Source organism: Sus scrofa, chromosome 4, assembly GCF_000003025.6.
Source record: "Sus scrofa isolate TJ Tabasco breed Duroc chromosome 4, Sscrofa11.1, whole genome shotgun sequence".
NCBI classification, from domain to species: Eukaryota; Metazoa; Chordata; class Mammalia; order Artiodactyla; family Suidae; genus Sus; species Sus scrofa.
In genome coordinates this window covers 30,795,727-30,815,259 of record NC_010446.5, presented here as the reverse complement: position 1 = coordinate 30,815,259, position 19,533 = coordinate 30,795,727, and the positions used below count along the sequence as shown (strand labels likewise).

The following is a 19,533-nucleotide window of genomic DNA, read 5'->3' as shown; positions in this document are numbered from 1 at the left end:
TGGTTTTACTTTCCTTCTTAGTGTTCTTTGGTGTATCTTTCAGTGAGAGTCTGTGAGTGGATAATCGGGCAGTATCTGAAAAGGTCTTCTTGCACCCTCATTTCTTGTGGCTGAGCTATGTGTAGTTTGATAGTTATTTTCCATCAGTGCTTTAACTCTAGTAATCATCTTATGTACTTCTGTTGCTTTTTTATTTTTGTTCATTTCTAGGCAGTTTTCTTTTTTCATATTGTTTTTGAAGTTTCCTGTAGTTCCATTGTGATAAGTTTTAGATTCAGACAAATTTTTATTTATCCTATTTACTGTGTTTTTTCACTCTCAGGAATCATGTCATTCATAAATTATGGAAAATTATCAGCCATTATTTTTTGATTAAATATTCTCCTTTCTCAATTTATTCTTGAGACTAGTTGTACTACATTTTTCTATCATTATGTGTCATTGCCCTGCTGTTCTTGCTAGCACTTTGACTGTATCTTCTACCTCTTTTGCCGGCTGTTCTGCTCTTGATTGCAAGTGTGAGTAGTCCCTGTTTCTTTTCACTCTTCCATTTACCTCTATTATTTGCAAGGCTTAAGAACTTTACTATGTGAAGAAGACCCAAACTTTTTTCTATTTTCTACCTTTCTGGATGCTTACATTTCCTCCTACCACTTCATATGTAACAAATTCTAGCAAATCTCTTAACCAGTTCTTTCTCCATTCTTGTCCAGTGCTTAGTTTTTTGTTTTTTGTGTGTTTTGTTTTGTTTTGTTTTTTTGTTTTTTGACTTTTCTTGGCTTTTTAGGGCCACACCTGCGGTATATTGGACCCCCAGGCTAGAGGTCCAGTCAGAACTGTAGCTGCCAGCCTATGCCACAGCCATGCCAGATCCAAGCCGCGTCTGCAACTCAGGATCCTCAATCTACTGAGTGAGGCCAGGGATCGAACCTGCAATCTCATGGTTCCTAGTCAGATTCATTTTGCTGTGCCACAATGGGAACTCCCCAGTGCTTATTTTTTTTATTTCCGTTTTCCTTCAGTCTCTTGTTCATCCGGTTTGGAATTTTTGGATTCCACATCAGTTACTCATTAACATTTACACCTCATGCATACTACAACTGCAACCACATTACAGTCTCATTCAGTCCATTCATGTTTTTTTCTTGAGTTGTATTTGAAAATTTTGTACCTTAATCTTTTTTTACATTTTTATTCCCTTCGAAATGATCTACTTCTGGAGTATTACATTGGTTTTTCTGCATCCATGCTCTTGTCTCATTAATCCTAGACCTTTTGCCATTAATCTAAGATGCCAGTTGGCCTTGCAACTACCTTCTTTTATATTGGTGTTATTTTTTTTATCATTTTCATTACCCCAACTAATAAGATCATTGTGAGGATGAATGTGTGATAATCAACATAAAATAATTTGTGAACTTCCAAATGTTACTGAAAAATGAAACTGGTGTACTGAGAGCTTTTATATATATTATCTCGATAAGGTAGGTGACATCATGTCATTGTATAGATGAGAAAGTTTGCACAGAAGAAGAGGGCAGAACTAACTTATTAATCCATGTCTTTGGCATCAGTTTGATTTTACAAAACCATTAAAAAAAAGTGTGTGTGTATATATATATATATATATCTTGTCTTTTTGCCTTTTTTAGGGCCATTTTTGCAGCATATGGAGGTTCTCAGGCTAGGGGTCTAATTGGAGCTGTAGCTGCCAAGCCTACGCCAGGGCCACAGCAACATGGGATCCAAGCTGCGTAGGCCACCTACACCATAGCTCACGGCAACACCAGATCCTTAACCCACTGAGCAAGGCCAGGGATTGAACCTGCAACCTCATGGTTCCTAGTCATATTCGTTAACCACTGAGCCACAATGGGAACTCCAAAAAGTATATATATTTTTTTACCTTCACATACATATCTGCTTTCCTGATTTTCAAAATCTTTAAGTCTAATTCAAAATGCCCGTTCAGTCTCATCTTTTCTTGAGACTTAACTCTAGTTATTCTCCATTCTAAAATCCTAAATTCATATTATACTCTGAATGGTTTAGGAGGAAAAGATTATCCCACAAACGTGTTTCAATGTCTCCTGGTATGTCATTTCTATTCTCTTCACTTTGAATGTTCTCTCCGTTCTACTTCTCAAATGTCTACCCCTTCTTCAAAATTTAGCTTTAAATTCTTTCTATAAAGTCTTTCCTGGACAATTTGGAGCAAATATGTTGCTCTGTTTATACTAAGAGCTTCTGTTGGATTTGCTGTTTCTTTTACCTTGCTGTTCATCTTTTACATAGCCTTTTTTTGTCTTTATTTTCCAACTAGGTTGTAAACCTGTTGTGCACTAAAACCCCTAAGCTTAACTTCATTTTATTCTCGACAGAGCTCTCATAATGCTTTAAGTATAGAGAACTCTAAAGGATTATACTGACCAATCAAATGCCTTTTTTTCCCGAGGATAATTGGCAAAATCCCCTGAGTTAAGATTTCTATAAGTATGATCATTAATATATACACTGATTCAGAAACAAGATTCCTCAGCTTTAGTTCAACATATTTTCTAATTTATACATTTTAATGGCAGATGATGTACATAAAGATCATTAGAAATAGCATGTTAAGAGTTCACATTGAAGTTCCTGTCATGGCTCAGTGGTTAACGAATCCGACTAGGAGCCATGAGGTTGCGGGTTCGATCCCTGGCCTTGCTCAGTGGGTTAAGGATCCGGTGTTGCCATAAGCTGTGGTGTAGGTCGGCAGACGCGCCTTGGATCCCGAATTGCTGTGGCTGTGGCATAGGCCAGTGGCTACAGCTCCGATTCAACCCCGGGCCTGGGAACCTCCATATGCCGAGGGAGCGGCCCAAGAAAATGGCAAAAAGACAAAAAAAAAAAAAAAAAGAGTTCATTGTGGCTCAGCGGTAACAAACCCAATGAATATCCATGAGGACACAGCTTCAACCCCTGGCCTCACTAAGTGGGTTAAGTATCCAGTGTCTCCATGAGCTGTGGTATAGGTTGCAGACACGTCTCAGATCCTGCGTTGCTATTGCTGTGGCTATGGTGTAGGCCAGCAGATGCAGCTCTAATTTGACCCCTAGCCTGGGAACTTCCATGTGCAGCCCTAAAAAGCAAAACAAACAAACCAAAAATAGAATTTTAATTTTAATACAGGCATACTTTGCTCAAGTAAAATTAGTGTCTAGAAGTTACATGTTTTAGGAAATATAGTATATTGTTTTAAAGCCTTTGTAAAATAAAAATCATGTGTTTGTGTCTTGTTAATATTACATATTTTGAAATTGTTTGAAGTAGAGCCCTACATGTAATTGTGATGCATTTTTTTACCTTTTATTTATTAATGAATTTTATTATAATTTTGATGTATTATGATAATGCATACACTCTGTAGTTGAGACCACTTGCTAACAAACACAAAATTTCTTGAGTTATTCTACCTCCAAAGATGGAAATACTATTTAGTAATCAAATATAAAATTGGACCATAGAAATATTAATGATCATTAAACCACAAACTTTAGTCCTGTTTTAACAGAGTAAAAAAATTGTTTTTTTTCTTTTCAACAGGTCGAATCAAGGGATTCTTTGAATAGTATAGCCCTGAAATTTGATACAACGCCCAATGAACTTGTTCAATTAAATAAGTTATTCACCCGAGCAGTTGTTACTGGACAGGTATTTTTTTTTTCCATTTTTAAAATTTTATTGAGGTATAGTTGATTTACAATGTTGTGATAATTTCTGCTATAGAATAAAGTGATTCTGTCATACATATGCACATAACCATTCTTTTTCAGATTCTCTTCCCATATGGATCTTTTTAATTTTTTTCATTGTCTTATTTGGCCACCCATGGCATATGAAGTTCCTGGGCCAGGGATCAGATTTGAGCCACAGGTTGTGATCTGTGCTCCAGCTGAGGCAATGTCGGGTCCTTTAACCCACTGTGCCAGGCCAGGAATCGAACTGCACCTGGTGCTGCAGAGATGCCATCAATCCCTTTGCATTACAGCAGGAACTCTAGATCTTTTTAAAATGCGTTGGTTGGTAAAAGCATTCAACTGTGAGACTGAAAGTATCCATTGCCATGTAGTTAATAATATAAAAAATTTAGGAATGATTTTATGCATACTTTGAACAAATCATTGATTCTAGAAGAGAAAATTAACTGTCATTTATATCCATGTAAATTTTTAACATCTTTTGAAAATAATTGTGAATTATCTATCTTTTCAAATATAGTTTTAAAGAGCTTTTAAAAATATTGAAAGCAGTGTATATGCATGATAAAAAATTCGAACTTTTAAAAAGTTATAATTTCCTTTTCCAGAAGCAACCCCAGTTACCAATTTGTATCCCTTTTCAAAAATACTTTAGCTTTTCTTTCTTTTTTAAAATTTAACTTTGATTCTGGAGTTCCCGTCGTGGCTCAGTGATTAATGAATCCGACTAGGAACCATGAGGTTGCGGATTCGATCCCTGGCCTTGCTCAGTGGGTTATGGATCTGGTGTTGCCGTGAGCTGTAGTGCAGGTCGCAGACTCGGCTTGGATCCTGCATTGCTGTGGCTATGGTGTAGGCCAGCAGCTACAGCTCCAATTAAACCCCTGGCCTGGGAACCTCCGTATGCTGCAGGAGCGGCCCAAGAAATGGCAAAACGACAAAAAAATAAAAAATAAAATTTAACTTTGATTCTGGGAAAATGTTCTCTTTAAGCACAACTTGATCTCAGGCTTTTTCATATATGTAGTGTTGCAGTGTATTAATATACAGGCATGCTTTGGAAATATTGTAGGTTTGGTTACAAAGCACTTTACTAAAGCAAATAATAAAGCAAGTCATAGAATTTTTTGATTTCCTACTGCATATAAAAGTTATTTTTACACTACAGTGTAGTCTGTTAGTTATGCAGTAATATTATGTCTTTAAAAAAGTACATACCTTAATTTAAACCTTAATTTAAAAATACTTTATTGCTAAAAAAAATGCTAACCATCATCTGAGCCTTCAGTGAGTTAAAAATCTTTTTGCATAGTCAACTGATCACAGATTACATCATGACATAAATAATAATCATGAAAAAGTTAGAAATATTGCAAGAATCACCAAAATGTAACACAGAGATATGAGGTGAGCAAATGCTCTTAGAAAAGGGGCACTGATAGGCTTGCTTGACAGAGGGTTGCCATAGAGCTTCAGTTTGTAAAAAATGTAATATATGTGAAGTGCAATAAGGTGACACACAGTAAAACGAGGTGTGCCTCCTTGTCTTATGGTTTTACTAGGCACAGTAAGCTGCAGTCTTTCTACTTTTTTGCTTTTGTAAACATTGCTGTCGGGAACATTCTTGTTTGTATCTCTTTTTCTTTATATGTAGGTATATCTATAAAGTCAAGTCCTACAAGTAAAATGGCTCAGGTAAAGGTTCTGTGCATTGTATTTATTTATTTAGTCCACACCCATGGCATGTGGAAGTTCCTGGGCCAGGAATCAAATCTGCACCACAGCAGCAAATTGACCCACTCCACTAACTACACTGGATTTTTAACCCACTGCACCTCAAGAGAACTCTGGATATGTGCATTTTAAATTTTGCTGAGTTTGCCAAAATGTCCTTTAAGAGGAACACTCATAGTATATAAGAATTGTTTCCCTTTACTATTGTCCAATTTGTGTTATCTGACTTATCTAAATTAGATTTAAATATCTTTATTTAACTTTGTTATAATTATTTTGGTAATATTCTTTAAAAATTTTTTTTTATTAGGGAGTCCCTGTTGTGGCTCAGCAGGTATGAACCCAGCTAGTATCCAGGAGGATGCAGGTTCAATCCCTGGCCTTGCTTAGTGGGTTAAGGATCCAGTGTTGCTGTGAGCTGTGGTGTAGGCCTGTAGCTGCAACTCCAATTCAACCCCTTGCCTGGGAAACTCCCATATGCTACAGGTGCAGCCCTAAAAAGCAGAAAAAAATTTTATTAGAGTATGGTTCATTTACAGTGTTGTGTCAGTTTATGTAATTTTAAAAATTTATTTCTGAAGGTCATTGTTAATGGTATCCATTTAGAGAACACTATCTGATTATGAATGAATATATTTTTTTGTCTTTTTGTCTTTTCCTAGGGCCTCACTGGCAGCATATGGAGGTTCCCAGGCTAGGGGTCCAATCGGATCTGTAGCCACAGGCCCATGCCAGAACAACAGCAACACAGGATCTGAGCTGAGTCTTCGACCTACACCACAGCTTACAGCAGTGCCAGATCCTTAACCTACTGAGCGAGGCCAGGGATTGAACCCACAAACTCATGTTCCTAATCAGATTCGTTAACCACTGAGCCACAGTGGGAACTCCTGATTATTAATATTTTAATTTGACTAAATCCTTATGTGAATATTTTCTTACAGGTTTTATATGTTCCTGACCCTGAGTATGTCTCCAGTGTTGAGAGCTCTCCATCTCTAAGCCCCATAAGTCCTCTGTCACCAACATCATCCGAGGCTGAATTTGATAAGACCACTGTAAGTTTCCCTTCTTTTCAAAGCTATCGAGAAATGTCACTGTATAAATATATATGCCATATAATCTTACTTTGACTATGGTTAGAACAAAATTTTACCTTTTTATTTTGTAAATTAAATTTGTAAATCCTAGTTTTTAAAGTGAAACCTTCTTATTAAATCAGACTGCTTAAATTGACTTACAGGTGGTAAGTGATCCAAAGATATTCATCAGCCCACTTATAAATATCATATAGTAGTTGAACTAAGAAAGGAATTTTACCTGACAAACATGAGTGTATAGGAAGTCCATGTCCAATTTGATTTTTATTTCAGTTTCTGTGAATATTTATTTAATACTAAACTCTTAAGTTCATTTTAACAGACTGACTTCTAAAAATTAATTTGTCATCTTAGTTCTTCAGAATATTAAGTTGGAGTGCCTCGTAGTGTATTAATTATCTAGCATTTTAAAGAAATGAATGTTCCATGCAAGTCGCATTTTACAAATGAATTCTAAGGAACAATACTTTAATAATTTTGATCAAAATCTCTCTGAAAAGAATTGGGTTTTTTTGTGCCTTTTCTTTGTAAATTAATACTAACCATAATTTCCCATTTTTGTAATGACCTAGTGATTAAATTTACATGTAAAAGGCTCTTTCTCCATTAACTCGCTAGACTCTTGTAGGAGATTCTTTTGTGTCACTGTGCTGACTTTAGGAGATGTCTTTTTTCTTTTCTGTGCCAATTTACACTCAGAGTTTAGGATGCCAAATGGAATACTGGTAACAAAACAAATTATTAATGTTAATTTGTGTATAGGTTATTAGGTATTACTAGTTTCTATGCTCTAGTATTAAACTCGTTCCTCTTCTGTCATAACGGACAAGATATTATAGATAACCATTTTTCTTCTTGTCTAGGGACATTTTTCTGTGTGTTTGGTGAAAATAAAGAGGGAAAAATGGGGTCTTTTTCAAATGTTTATTGGCTGTCTTATTTGCATAAAAATGACAACACTGTACCTTAGAATACAGTTACATGAAAGGAATATATTACATTTATTTTCATCATTGATAAGAATGGAAGTCAGGTGTTTTTTGTTTTGTTTTGTTTTGTTTTAGGGCCACGCCTGCAGCATATGGAAGTTCTCAAGCTAGGGGTCAAACTGGAGCCATAGCTGCCAGCCTATACCACAGTCATAGTAATGTCAGATCCAAGTCTCATCTGCAGCCTACACCACAGTTCGCATTAACGCTGGATCTTTTAACCCACTGAGCGAGGTCAGGGATCAAACCGACATCCTCATGGATACTAGTTGGGCTCCTTTCTGTTTAGCTGCAATGGGAACTCTAGAAGAAGTCAGATTCTAATGATAGGTATTACTGGACCAAATGATGCAAGAATGCCTTTTTGAGCAAGGCCATGCTGTTTTCCCATGGAACTCACAGAGAGATACATTCCTAAGAGAAAGTGACAAAGGAGAGCAATGCAGTCTTAGGTTAATATAGCGTGTGTTCCAAACCCTAAAGCAAAAATGCTAGACTATAGCACTTTGCCTCACTAGAAACTTATGAGGCCCTTTTCTCTTCCCCTGCTTTAACCCAAATCTGCTACCAGTGGTCTTATTGATAGGCATAAGATCAAAGAGAAAAGTGTCCTGAAGCTCAAGGGAGCAACAAGGTCTCCTACATGAAAATGTCCTCTTCCTCACTTTTGCCATGTTGGTGAAAGAGGGAAAGAATAATAAAGCTATTTGAATGACCTTTTAACCTGCAGTGACTCAGCTGCTGTCAGAGGGGGCCTCAGAGTGTTCTCTAGTATGACCAGTCACATGAATAAGTTCTTTCTCCCTGAGACGGATTCAGGAAAAATGTAAGAAACATATGAGCTGTTGGAATTCCTTTACCCAGATAGCCATCACCTGCTTTCTGATGTGGGCAATAGTCAGAAATAATTCTTTTGAACAGTAGTTTTATCAACTTTAGTTGTATCTTTTTTTAACATTGAAATATAGTCATTATCATACTCCAAGATAATATTCCCATATAAATTTCCACATACAGTATTTCAGGTGCTTAGTGCTTATGTCTTTGTATTATAATTATTGAATTTATATCTTCCATTTTATGTGTAAGTTCCTTAGAAGCAAGGATCTTACATCTTATTTGACATAATTCTTATTTGTATTATCAAGTAATGTTTACTGGTATTATTATATGTTTTTCCCCAAAATTGTCAAGAGTTTGTTTTTCACTTTCACTAATTGGTTTCCCAAATACCTAACTTGTATTGGCTCACTTGTAATGCTAAAATGCAATAACGCCCTTGGTTTTGTTAGCATAAAGGATCTCAGTGATTTTTTTATATTATGTTTTTCTATAAAATATTATGTTTGAGAATTATCAGAGTCAAGCAGTCTCCCCGTTTTTTTGTATATTGATACAAAAATGTAGAAGAAGGTAGACCAGAGTGAGGTAAATACATGATATGTAAGGAGCTAAAATTCTCCATGTGTCAGGTAAAATTCTATGGAATTTTAAAGATTTACTGTCTAACGGAGTTCCCATAGTGGAGCAGCGGAAATGAATTTCACTAGGAACTGTGAGGGTGCAGGTTTGATCCCTGGCCTCGCTCAATGGGTTAAGGATCTGGTGTTGCCATGAGCTGTGGTATAGTTCGAAGACGTGGCTCAGATCCTGTGTTGCTGTGGCTGTGGCATAGGCCAGCAGCTGTGGCTCCAATTAGACCCCTAGCCTGGGAACCTCCTTGTGTTGTGGGTGCAGCCCTAAAAACAAACATACAGAGTTACTGCCTAAGCCTAACCTCAAACTTACAGGCCTGATTGTTCCCCCCCTCCCCAGACCCATTCTACACCCTTCTCCATCCTTTTTGGGTGGTAGCCTGCATTGATGGGCTCCCTTGATTTTTTTGTTTCTTTTGGTTTTGGTTTTTCAAGAACATTGGTGGACGATAAGAGGAACAGAGGGGTAGCATGTTTATTTTCCCAGCTCCTATCCTACAAGGTCACCCCAAACTGGCCACATTGTTCAGCGGCTCATCTCTTGTCAGATGACCCTTTCCACAGAACCCTCTCTGTCTCTCCCTTACTTCTTGAGGCCTATGGGTGATAACGAAGCCTCTGATGTTCACCCTGAATTTTCGTATACACTGCATACCTTTGTAAGTAGTTCCATTATTATTATTTTTGTCTTTTTGCCTTTTCTAGGTCCACTCCTGCAGCATATGGAGGTTCCCAGGCCAGGGGCCTAATCAGAGCTGTAGCCACTGGCCTACGCAAGAGCCACAGCAGCTCAGGATCCGAGCCATGTCTGCAACCTACACTACAGCTCACGGCAACACCACATCGTTAACCCACTGAGCAAGGCCAGGGATTGAACCTGCAACCTCATGGTTCCTAGTCGGATTCATTAACCACTGAGCCACGACGGGAACTCCAGTAGTTCCATTATTTAACTCTCCTAAAGTCACTCAAATTGGTGTGCCATCTGTTTTTTTACTATGTTGTTCTTCTGTTTATGTAACTTAAACTATTTGCCTGTATTGGTTTCCTAGGACTGCTATAAGAAAGGATCACAAAATGAGTTGTTTAAATCAGAAACTTACCTCAGTTCTAGAGACTAGAGGTCTGGAATCAAGCTGTTGGCAGGACTTCTTAAGGGGGAGGATCCTTCCTTGCCTCCTCTAGCATCTGGTATTTGCCTGCAGTCCTTGTCACTCCTTGTCACCAAGGAATGATCACTCCCGTTTCTGCCTTTGTAGTCACATGGCTGTCTTCTCCTGTGTGTGTGTGTTTGCACATAGTGGTCTTCTCTTCCGATAGGGAAAGCACTTAAATTGGACTGAGGGTCCAGCTCCTCCTCCTGTATGACTTTCATCTGTGAAAACCTGATTTCCAGATAAGGTCACATTCTGAAGTAGGGAGTTAGAACTTAAGCATATCTTCTTGGGTGATGCAGTGAACCCACAGCATGGCCTTTTATAAAATTTCTAGAGAATCACATAATTTTATCAGGGAACTTTAGATTTTCTAACTCTAGTCAAATAAATTTTTTTTTCAAAAAACTTTCAGTAACTGTTCACATATATCTGAGAAAATACATAAGAATGTTACGGCTTTCAGGGAGCTTGAGAATATTTGTGAAATCTAATAAAACTCCCTCTATTTTAATAATACTAATCACATAATTCCTTGTCATCTTGCACTTAATATACTTGAAAACAGACATTGAGGTAATAATATCTGGTCTTACATTTAGATCCTCAATCCATTTTAAGTTTATTTTTGTGTATGGTGTTAGAGAATGTTCTAATTTCATTTTTTTATGTGTAGCTGTCCAGTTTCCCTGACACCACTTACTGAAGAGACTGTCTTTCTTCCACTGTATGTTCTTGCCTCCTTTGTTATAGATTAGTTGACCATAGGTGCTTGGGTTTATTTCTGGACTTTCTATCTTGTACCACTGATCTATATTTCTGTTTTCATGCAAGTACCATACCGTTTTGATTACTGTAGCTTTGTAGTATAGACCGAAGTCAGGGAGCCTGATTTAAATGTACATCAGCAGAGGATTGGATAAAGAAAATGTGGTACATATGTACAATGGAATATTTATTCAGCCATAAAAAGAATGAAATAATGCCATTTGTGGCAACATGGACAGACCTATAGATTATTATACTAAGTAAACTTAGACAATGAAAGACAAATATCATTTGATATCACTTTATGTAGAATCTAGTAAAAATGATACAAAAGAACTTATTTATAAAACAAACTCACAGATTTCAGCCCAATCTCATTGTTACCATAGGTGAGACTGCTGGGAGGGAGGGAAGAATCAGAGGGTGAAAATAACATATACACACTACTGTATAAAATAGATGGTTAACAAGAACCTACTGTATAGCACAGGAGAATCTACTCAATAGTTTGTAATAACCTATATGGGAAAAAATAATGGATATATTTATAAGTATGACTGATTTATTTTGCCATACACCTGAAACTAATACAACACTGTAAGCAACTATACTCCAATAAAATTAAATTAAAAAATAAACAGACATGCAAGAAGTTAAACAAATTTTAGTTAGAAATATCAATGTAATTTGAAGAGATTAAATATTGCATACACTTCAAAAATTGTACTCACTTGTGTCATGTTTATACTAGTTTTAATCATGCTTCTCCCCTCTCTCCCTTTCTCCTCACTTACTCCTTCCTCTCTCTCCCTTTGTATATTATATATTTAAACTTAAATTTAAAATCACTAAAATATATAAAATGTATTTTATCTGTTATATATACTAAATATATAGATTATGCTTTTAACTTTCATTCTTTTAAAACTAAATTTGCATATGTAAATATATATACTTTATTGTCTAATAAACACAAGCTCATATATTACACTAAAATAAAGTTAAATAACTAAAATACCATATGTGTTAATAACACATAAATTATATATTATTTTTGTATTACATAACTTAGCTTTAGTGCTTTCAAAGAATTTAAATACTAGCAGTGTATTATAAAATTATAATTTTTTATTTTTATTTATTTATTTATTTATTTTGTCTTTTTAGGGCCATATGCACGGCACATGGAGGTTCCCAGTCTAGGGGTCTAATCGAAGCTATAGCCACCGGCCTACACCACCGCCACAGCAACTCCAGATCTGAGTCGGGTCTGCAATCCACACCACAGTTCATGGCAATGCTGTATCCTCAACACACTGAGCAAGGCCAGGGATTGAACATGAAACCTCATGGCTCCTAGTCAGATTTGTTTCCGCTGTGCCATGATGAAAACTCCAATTTTTCTTTTAATAATGTTTTATTTATTTTTAACTCAATGAATTTTAGTCTGTTTATAGTTGTACAACCATCATTACAATGCAGGTTTTTTTGGGGGTTTTTTTTGTCTTTTTAGGGTCCCACCTATGGCATATGGAGGTTTCCAAGCTAGGGGTCTTATTGGAGCTGTAGCTGCCTGCCTATGCCACAGCCACAGCAATGCCAGATCCGAGTTGTGTCTTCAACCTACACCACAGCTCATGGCAAGGTTGGATCCTTAACCCAGTGAGCGAGGCCAGGGATTGAACCTGTGTCCTCATGGATACTAGTCAAATTCGTTTCCACTGAGCCATGATGGGAACTCCATCACAAGCCAATTCTACAACATTTCCATCCCAAACCCCCAGCCCATTCCTCTCCCCAGAACTTGTCTCCTTTGGTAACCATAAATTTTTATAAGTCTGTGAGTCACTTTCTGTTCTGCAAAGAAGTTCATTGTATTTTTTTCTTTTTCTTTTTTATTTTTTGCCTTTTCTAGGGCCACACCTGCAGCATATGGAGGTTCCCAGGCTAGGGATCTAATCAGAGCTGTAGCTGCTGGCCTACGCCAGAGCCATAGCACTGCAGGATCCAAGTCGCATCTGTGACCTATTCCACAGCTCACAGCAACACCAGGTCTTTAACCCACTGGGCAAGGCCAGGGATCGAACCCTCAACCTGGTTCCTAGTTGGATGCCTTCACCACTGAGCCATGATGGGAACTCCTCTTTTTTTTTAGATTCCACATATAAGTGATACTATATGATCATACTGTTTTGATGACTGTAGCTTTGTAGTATAGTCTGAAGGCAGAAAACCTGATTCCTCCAGCTCCATTTTTCTTTCTCAGGATGGCTTCAGCTATTCTGGGTCTTTTGTACTTCCAAACAAACTTTAAAATACTTTGTTCAAGTTCTGTGAAAATGTCCTTGGTAATTTGATAGGGATTGCATTGAATCTGTAGATCGCCTTGGGTCGTATAGTCATTCTGACAGTATTGATTCTTCCAATCCAAGAGCATGGTTTATCTTTCCATCTGTTTGTGTCATCTTTGATTTCTTTCGTCAGTGTCTTACAGTTTTCGGAGTCCAGGTCTTTTGTCTCTTTAGGTAGTATTCCTAGTATTTTATTCTTTTTGATGCAATGGTAAATGGGATTGCTTCCCTAATTTCTCTTTCTGATCTTCCATTGTTGGTGATAGAAATGCATTCAAGGAGTTCCCATCATAGCTCAGTGGTTAATGAATCCGACTAGGAACCATGAGGTTGCAGGTTCCATCCCTGGCCTTGCTCAGTGGGTTGGGACCTGGCGTTGCCATGAGCTGTGGTGTAGGTCACAGATTTGACTTGGATCCTGCACTGCTATGGCTCTGGCATAGGCCAGTGGCTACAGCTCCGATTCAACCCCTAGCTTGGGAACCTCCATATGCTGTGGGAGCAGCCCTAGAAAGGAAAAAAAAAAAAAAAAAAAAAAGGAAAGAAAGAATGCGCTTGATTTCTGTGTATTAATTTTGTGATTTTTTTTTAAACTATATGTATTTATTTTATTTTTATTTTTAGGGCCCCACCTGCAGCATATGGAAGTTCCCAGGCTAGGGGTCAAATGGAGCTTTTAGCTGTCAGCCTGTGCCACTGCAACGCCAGATCCAATCTGCATCTGCAACCTATGCAGCAGCTCACCACAACCCCGGATCTTTAACCCACTGAGCAAGGCCAGGGATCAAACCCGAGTCCTCATGGACAATAGGAAGGTTCATTACCACTGAGCCACAGCAGGAGCTCCCGTATATTAATTTCATATCCTGCAACTTTACCAAATTCATTGATGAACTCAAAGAGTTTTCTGGCAGCATCGTTAGGATTTTCTATGTATAGTGTCATGTCATCTGCAACTGGTGATTTTACTTCTTCCTTTCCAATTTGGATTCCTATTATGGAATTATAATTTTTTAATATGTACTTTTTAAATGATAGTGCTATAATTATATCTCAGTCTTTTATGCTCAGAAGAAAATTTTATATTTGAAATATGTGAAAAAATATAACATCGTAGTTGACTTTGTATTTATGTAAATTTTAAGAAAGCATTTCTTTATATAGGAGAATTCTCTGTGTTTGTAATATCACAAATTGGTTAAATTACTGGGTGAGAGTTGAAAAGGAAAGAAGGATCAATTTTTATTTATTTATTTATTTTGTCTTTTTGCCGTTTCTTGGGCCGCTGCCGCGGCATATGGAGGTTCCCAGGCTAGGGGTCCAATCGGAGCTGTAGCCCCGGCCTACGCCAGAGCCACAGCAACGCGGGATCCGAGACGAGTCTGCGACCTACACCACAGCTCACGCCAACACCACTGAGCAAGGGCAGGGATCGAACCCGCAACCTCATGGTTCCTAGTCGGATTCGTTAACCACTGTGCCACGACGGGAACTCTGGATCAATTTTTAAATTCCAGTTCTGAAAACAGTGCTCTCATGCAGAATCTGTAAGAAAACCCTCACCCAGTAATTTAATTTGCTGAAAAGCTCAGTGCCAGATCCCAAACCCCAAGTACAACAGTTAAAACTATGTTTTATTCTTTCTTCATTTTTTTTTTAATTTGTATTTTATTCTGTGTGTGGGTTTTAAAAGCCTAAGATTCTTAAGAACTGGATTTTAAATTCTGAGAATGATAAATATAATGTATAGGAAGGAAAGGGTACCCATCATATTTATTGGATTGAATGAAGAAATATAATATATAATGCTTTAAAAGTAAATGTTTTCTTTTAGATTGTATATGTTGTATGAAATAAATATAAATGTTGGTATTTCGATGCTTATATGGTTTTTCCCCCTCAAATTTGGTATACCTTACTTATATGTTACCATTACAGCATTTCTAATTTGAAAACTTCTGTATTTTCAATCGCAATGGAACAAAAACTGAATAAAGCCAAGGCAAGATGGGAAATTGAGGGTTTGGAGTTGCTAATTAGTTTATGACAATGATAATCTAATCTACAAATTATGTGATCTTCAATCGTATTGTACAAAAAGATGACCATAAGTTCACCCTTTTGGGTCATTTGTCCTAGCATTGCTTTGCTTTTGCACATTTGAACATTTGAGGTGATAGTTGAGGCTCGGTATGTAAATGTTTATAATTCTATATTTTTAAGAACCTTTCCATCCCTAGCAGCTAAAACAAAATTGCACAAAGAAACCTCAAAAAGCACTCAAATGAGCCTCAAAATCACCTTATTAAAAAACAGAATCTACAAATTCACAGAGATAACAGAGATACTGATACTTTGGATCATGTACATGTATGTAAGTTATAATGAGGTCTGATAATGATTCCTCCGAACAACTGTGATCTTTTTTAAAGAAATAAACTCTTTTGTGCTATACTCTGAGAATTCACTAAGCTAATATCATGTGTTCTTTTTAATGGGATTATATTGACAAATTGGGATTGCTGTAGATACAGAGTTGTAGAATTTGAGACTCTGAGGGCACCTCAGAGATCATGTTGTTCTATGAGGTATATCTTTATCTAGGGAAAGCATTTGACAGTGTACCTTAGTTTTTTGTGAATAATATTAGTTATGTAGTAGAAAATGTTGTCACCTGATTTGGGGTGGCTAAATAGTCATAAACAAAATTTGTTTATAGCTTTGTGGTAACTTGCAGGAACCTTCTAATGCCTCTATATTGGCTTCCCTTTCCCTCTGCCCAGTTATCAATCACTTAGAAGAATATTTGAATTGGAAAGTGTATACGGTATTGCAGTTAAGCTCGCTAATTCATGTGTTGATAACATGGGTTTTCACCTTAGTTTTATCTTACTCTTTGGGCAAGTTACTAAATTTGGCCAAGCGTAAGTTTTGTTAAAAATTAAGGTAATAGTTCTGAAAGGAAACCAATAAAATACACCTATGCCATCAAAAAAATTAAGGAAATAGTATATGCCTTGTGAGTGATGACTATATACCTATGAGTATTATTGGGAGTGATGTCCTAATAATATACTTAAATATAAAGATATTCATATCTTTCATATTCATAGTGATTGATATTATTATTAATGTCCCTTAATTATGCTAAATGAATTTATGCATGAATTTATATATGACACAAACCCCTTGGATACAGTAATTACCAGAGACAACAGGATGAATGTAAAGTTATTAATTTGCATCTTAAAGTGAAGAGATTGAGAAAAACTTTTTTAATAGATAATGATTGAATAGTGTCATATAGCTATTAAAATCTATGAATTTTAGGTTTTTAAAAATATAATTATGATATATTAAATATATCTGTTTTGCAATATTCTGAACTGGTCTCTTTCCTTCAAAAAAATGTCTGTTGAATATCTTCTCAAGTCCTTGGGATTCAGCCCTACATTTTATTTAGTAAGGATATTTGAAATTTAGAAGAGAAGTCTAAAAATTCTCTTCTCATATAGGTTTAAGGAATTAAATTCATTTATTAGAGTAGAAGAAGTTATGTTAGTTCTTTTTCGGTATTTCAAAGTCTATGAGATTGACGAAGAGGCAGTTTTGTTATTTCAAAAAGCTAAATCATAACTATTAGATACTAATTACAAAGCTCTCAAGAACCTTGCTACTATGAAAACTATTCTATAAGACATTGTGCATTTACTCATACATAAGGTATGAAATGCCTCTATGGAGTTATTTAAAACAAAGATTAAAAGGCATCTAACATTTGTACAAAATATTGAACTTTGGAGAAATATGAATCCTTGCGAACTTGGATATAAAAAATTTTAAGTGAAATCTAACATTTTAAAAGATTTATAATATAAGCAGCAAACTATAGAAAAGTACCAAGCATACCTGTGATTTTGTCCCCAATAACTCACATATTTTCAAGGCAGTTTAGAGTTCTTATAGATGCCACAGAATGTTATGACCAGCTACTTCAAAATTATTATCAGAGTCATCACTAGACTTGTTATTTAATCTATTAATAAAGAAGCATATATCTATATTTTACTATATCTAATTAAAATGTACTTTGATAATTGTTTCAATATAATTGGCTTTCTTTGTAATCTTATATTTTAAGTATTCAGAAATACATTCTGAGAAAGGTCTGCAGGGAATGGCCCATGGCATCAGAAAAGCTAAGAATCTGGAGTTCCTGTCGTGGCGCAGTGGTTAACGAATCCAACTAGGAACCATAAGGTTGCGGGTTCGGTCCCTGCCCTTGCTCAGTGGGTTAACGATCCGGCGTTGCCGTGAGCTGTGGTGGAGGTCGCAGACGTGGTTCGGATCCTGCGTTGCTGTGGCTCTGGCGTAGGCCGGTGGCTACAGCTCTGATTAGACCCCTAGCCTGGGAACCTCCATATGCCGCAGGAGCAGCCCAAGAAATGGCAAAAAGACAAAAAAAAAAAAAAAAAAAAAAAAAGAAAAGCTAAGAATCTGATCTAATTAATACTTTGTAAAATGGTACTGATAAACTCTATAGTTTGAGGTTTTAGAAGGCTGTTCAGTGAATGGATTCTGCTGAATTCATTAGGTATCACAGACAAGCATGCCACCTTTCCTCTGCTCCCAACACCTGTAGGATATATTAAATGATCAGGACTAGTGATGTGATTCAGGAGCAACTGAGTGTGTGTGGCTGAGTGTGTAATCAATGTATGTGAAGGGTGGGCGTACAAGACATACAGTTTACTTCAGATGATTTGTGTCTGTGTATATCCCTATTTTATTTTTTTTTGGTTTGGTTTTATTTTATTTTATTTTATTTTATTTTATTTTAATGGCTGCATCCGTGGCATATGAACGTTCCAGGGCTAGAGGTCAAATCAGAGTTGCATCTGTGACCTGCACCACAGCTTTTGGCAATGCCAGATCCTTAACCCACTCAGCAAGGCCAGGGATTGAACCCGTATCCTCAGAGACACTTTGTCAGGTTCTTAATCCATTGAGCCACAAAAGGAACTCCTATATCCCCATTTAAAAAAAAAAAAAATCATTGAAAATTTCACTTTAAGCTGTGTTAGAGATGTTTACCAAATGTAAAAGCAGTGCCCATTTTTTACTCGCCACCCCACCCCACCCCCCTTTTTTTTTTTTTTTTTTTGCTTTTTAGGGCTGCACCTGCAGCTTATGGAGGTTCCCAGGCAAGGGGTCAAGTCAGAGCCACAGCTGCCAGTCTGTACCACAGCCACAGCAATGCAGGATCCAAGCATCCAAGCCATGTCTGTGACCTGCACCACAGCTTATGGCAATGCCAGATCCCTTGACCCACTGAAGGATGACAGGGATCAAACCTGCATCCTCGTGGATACTAGTTGGGTTTGTTACTGCTGAGCCACAATGAGAACTCCTCTTTCCCAAATATATATATATATATATATATATATGTATATATATATATTTTGTCTTTTTGCCATTTCTTAGGCCTCTCCCTCAGCATATGGAGGCTCCCAGGCTAGGGGTCGAATTGGAGCTGTAGCCACCGGCCTACGCCAGAGCCACAGCAACGCAGGATCCGAGCCGCATCTGTGACCTACACCACAGCTCACGGCAATGCCGGATCGTTAACCCACTGAGCAAGGGCATGGACCGAACCCGCAACCTCATGGTTCCTAGTCGGATTCGTTAATCACTGCACCATGACGGGAACTCCTCTTTCCCATATTTTTAACCTAAAATTATTTTGCTTGAATCTCCAGAATGTGATGAGAAGGAAAACACCTACTGAGGAAAGCTATTCATTTTGCTTTAATAATGTGCTTATTTTTATTTTGTTCTCTGAAGTGCCTTTATCTTTTTTTTTTTTTAAAGACTCCTGATGTAATCCACCCGAAAGAAGCAACTCCTTCATCTACTTTTACTGGTATTCGACCTGCACGAGTCGTATCTTCAACTTCTGAGGAGGAAGAAGCATTTACTGAGAAATTTCTTAAAATTAATTGCAGATACATTACCAGTGGCAAGGTAATGAATAAACCTTTCGGAAAAACTTTTAATCATTTTTATTGCTAAAGTATGGCAGTTGGCATTTACATTTTCAGTCATCAGCATCAGCACATGGTGATCAGTTTTAAATAACCTTATGAAATAGGGATCTTATTCCTTCTTTACAGGAGAAAAAACTTTCAGAAAGGGTTGACAGGTCCAGGTTTCCCTTCCATT

At 37.0% G+C, this 19,533-nt stretch overlaps 1 protein-coding gene across 13 annotated transcripts in view; it reads left to right on the top strand.

Annotated features, from left to right (window-relative positions):
• Positions 1 to 19,533, top strand: part of OXR1 (oxidation resistance 1) — a 519,109-nt gene that overhangs the window by 439,693 nt on the left and 59,883 nt on the right. For all 13 annotated transcript variants that reach the window (XM_013996553.2, XM_013996555.2, XM_021090590.1 and 10 more), the window contains 3 exons: positions 3,586 to 3,693; positions 6,419 to 6,532; positions 19,183 to 19,335. In XM_013996553.2, the coding sequence (XP_013852007.1) occupies positions 3,586 to 3,693; positions 6,419 to 6,532; positions 19,183 to 19,335 (375 nt within the window). The remainder of the gene's footprint in view (positions 1 to 3,585; positions 3,694 to 6,418; positions 6,533 to 19,182; positions 19,336 to 19,533) is intronic.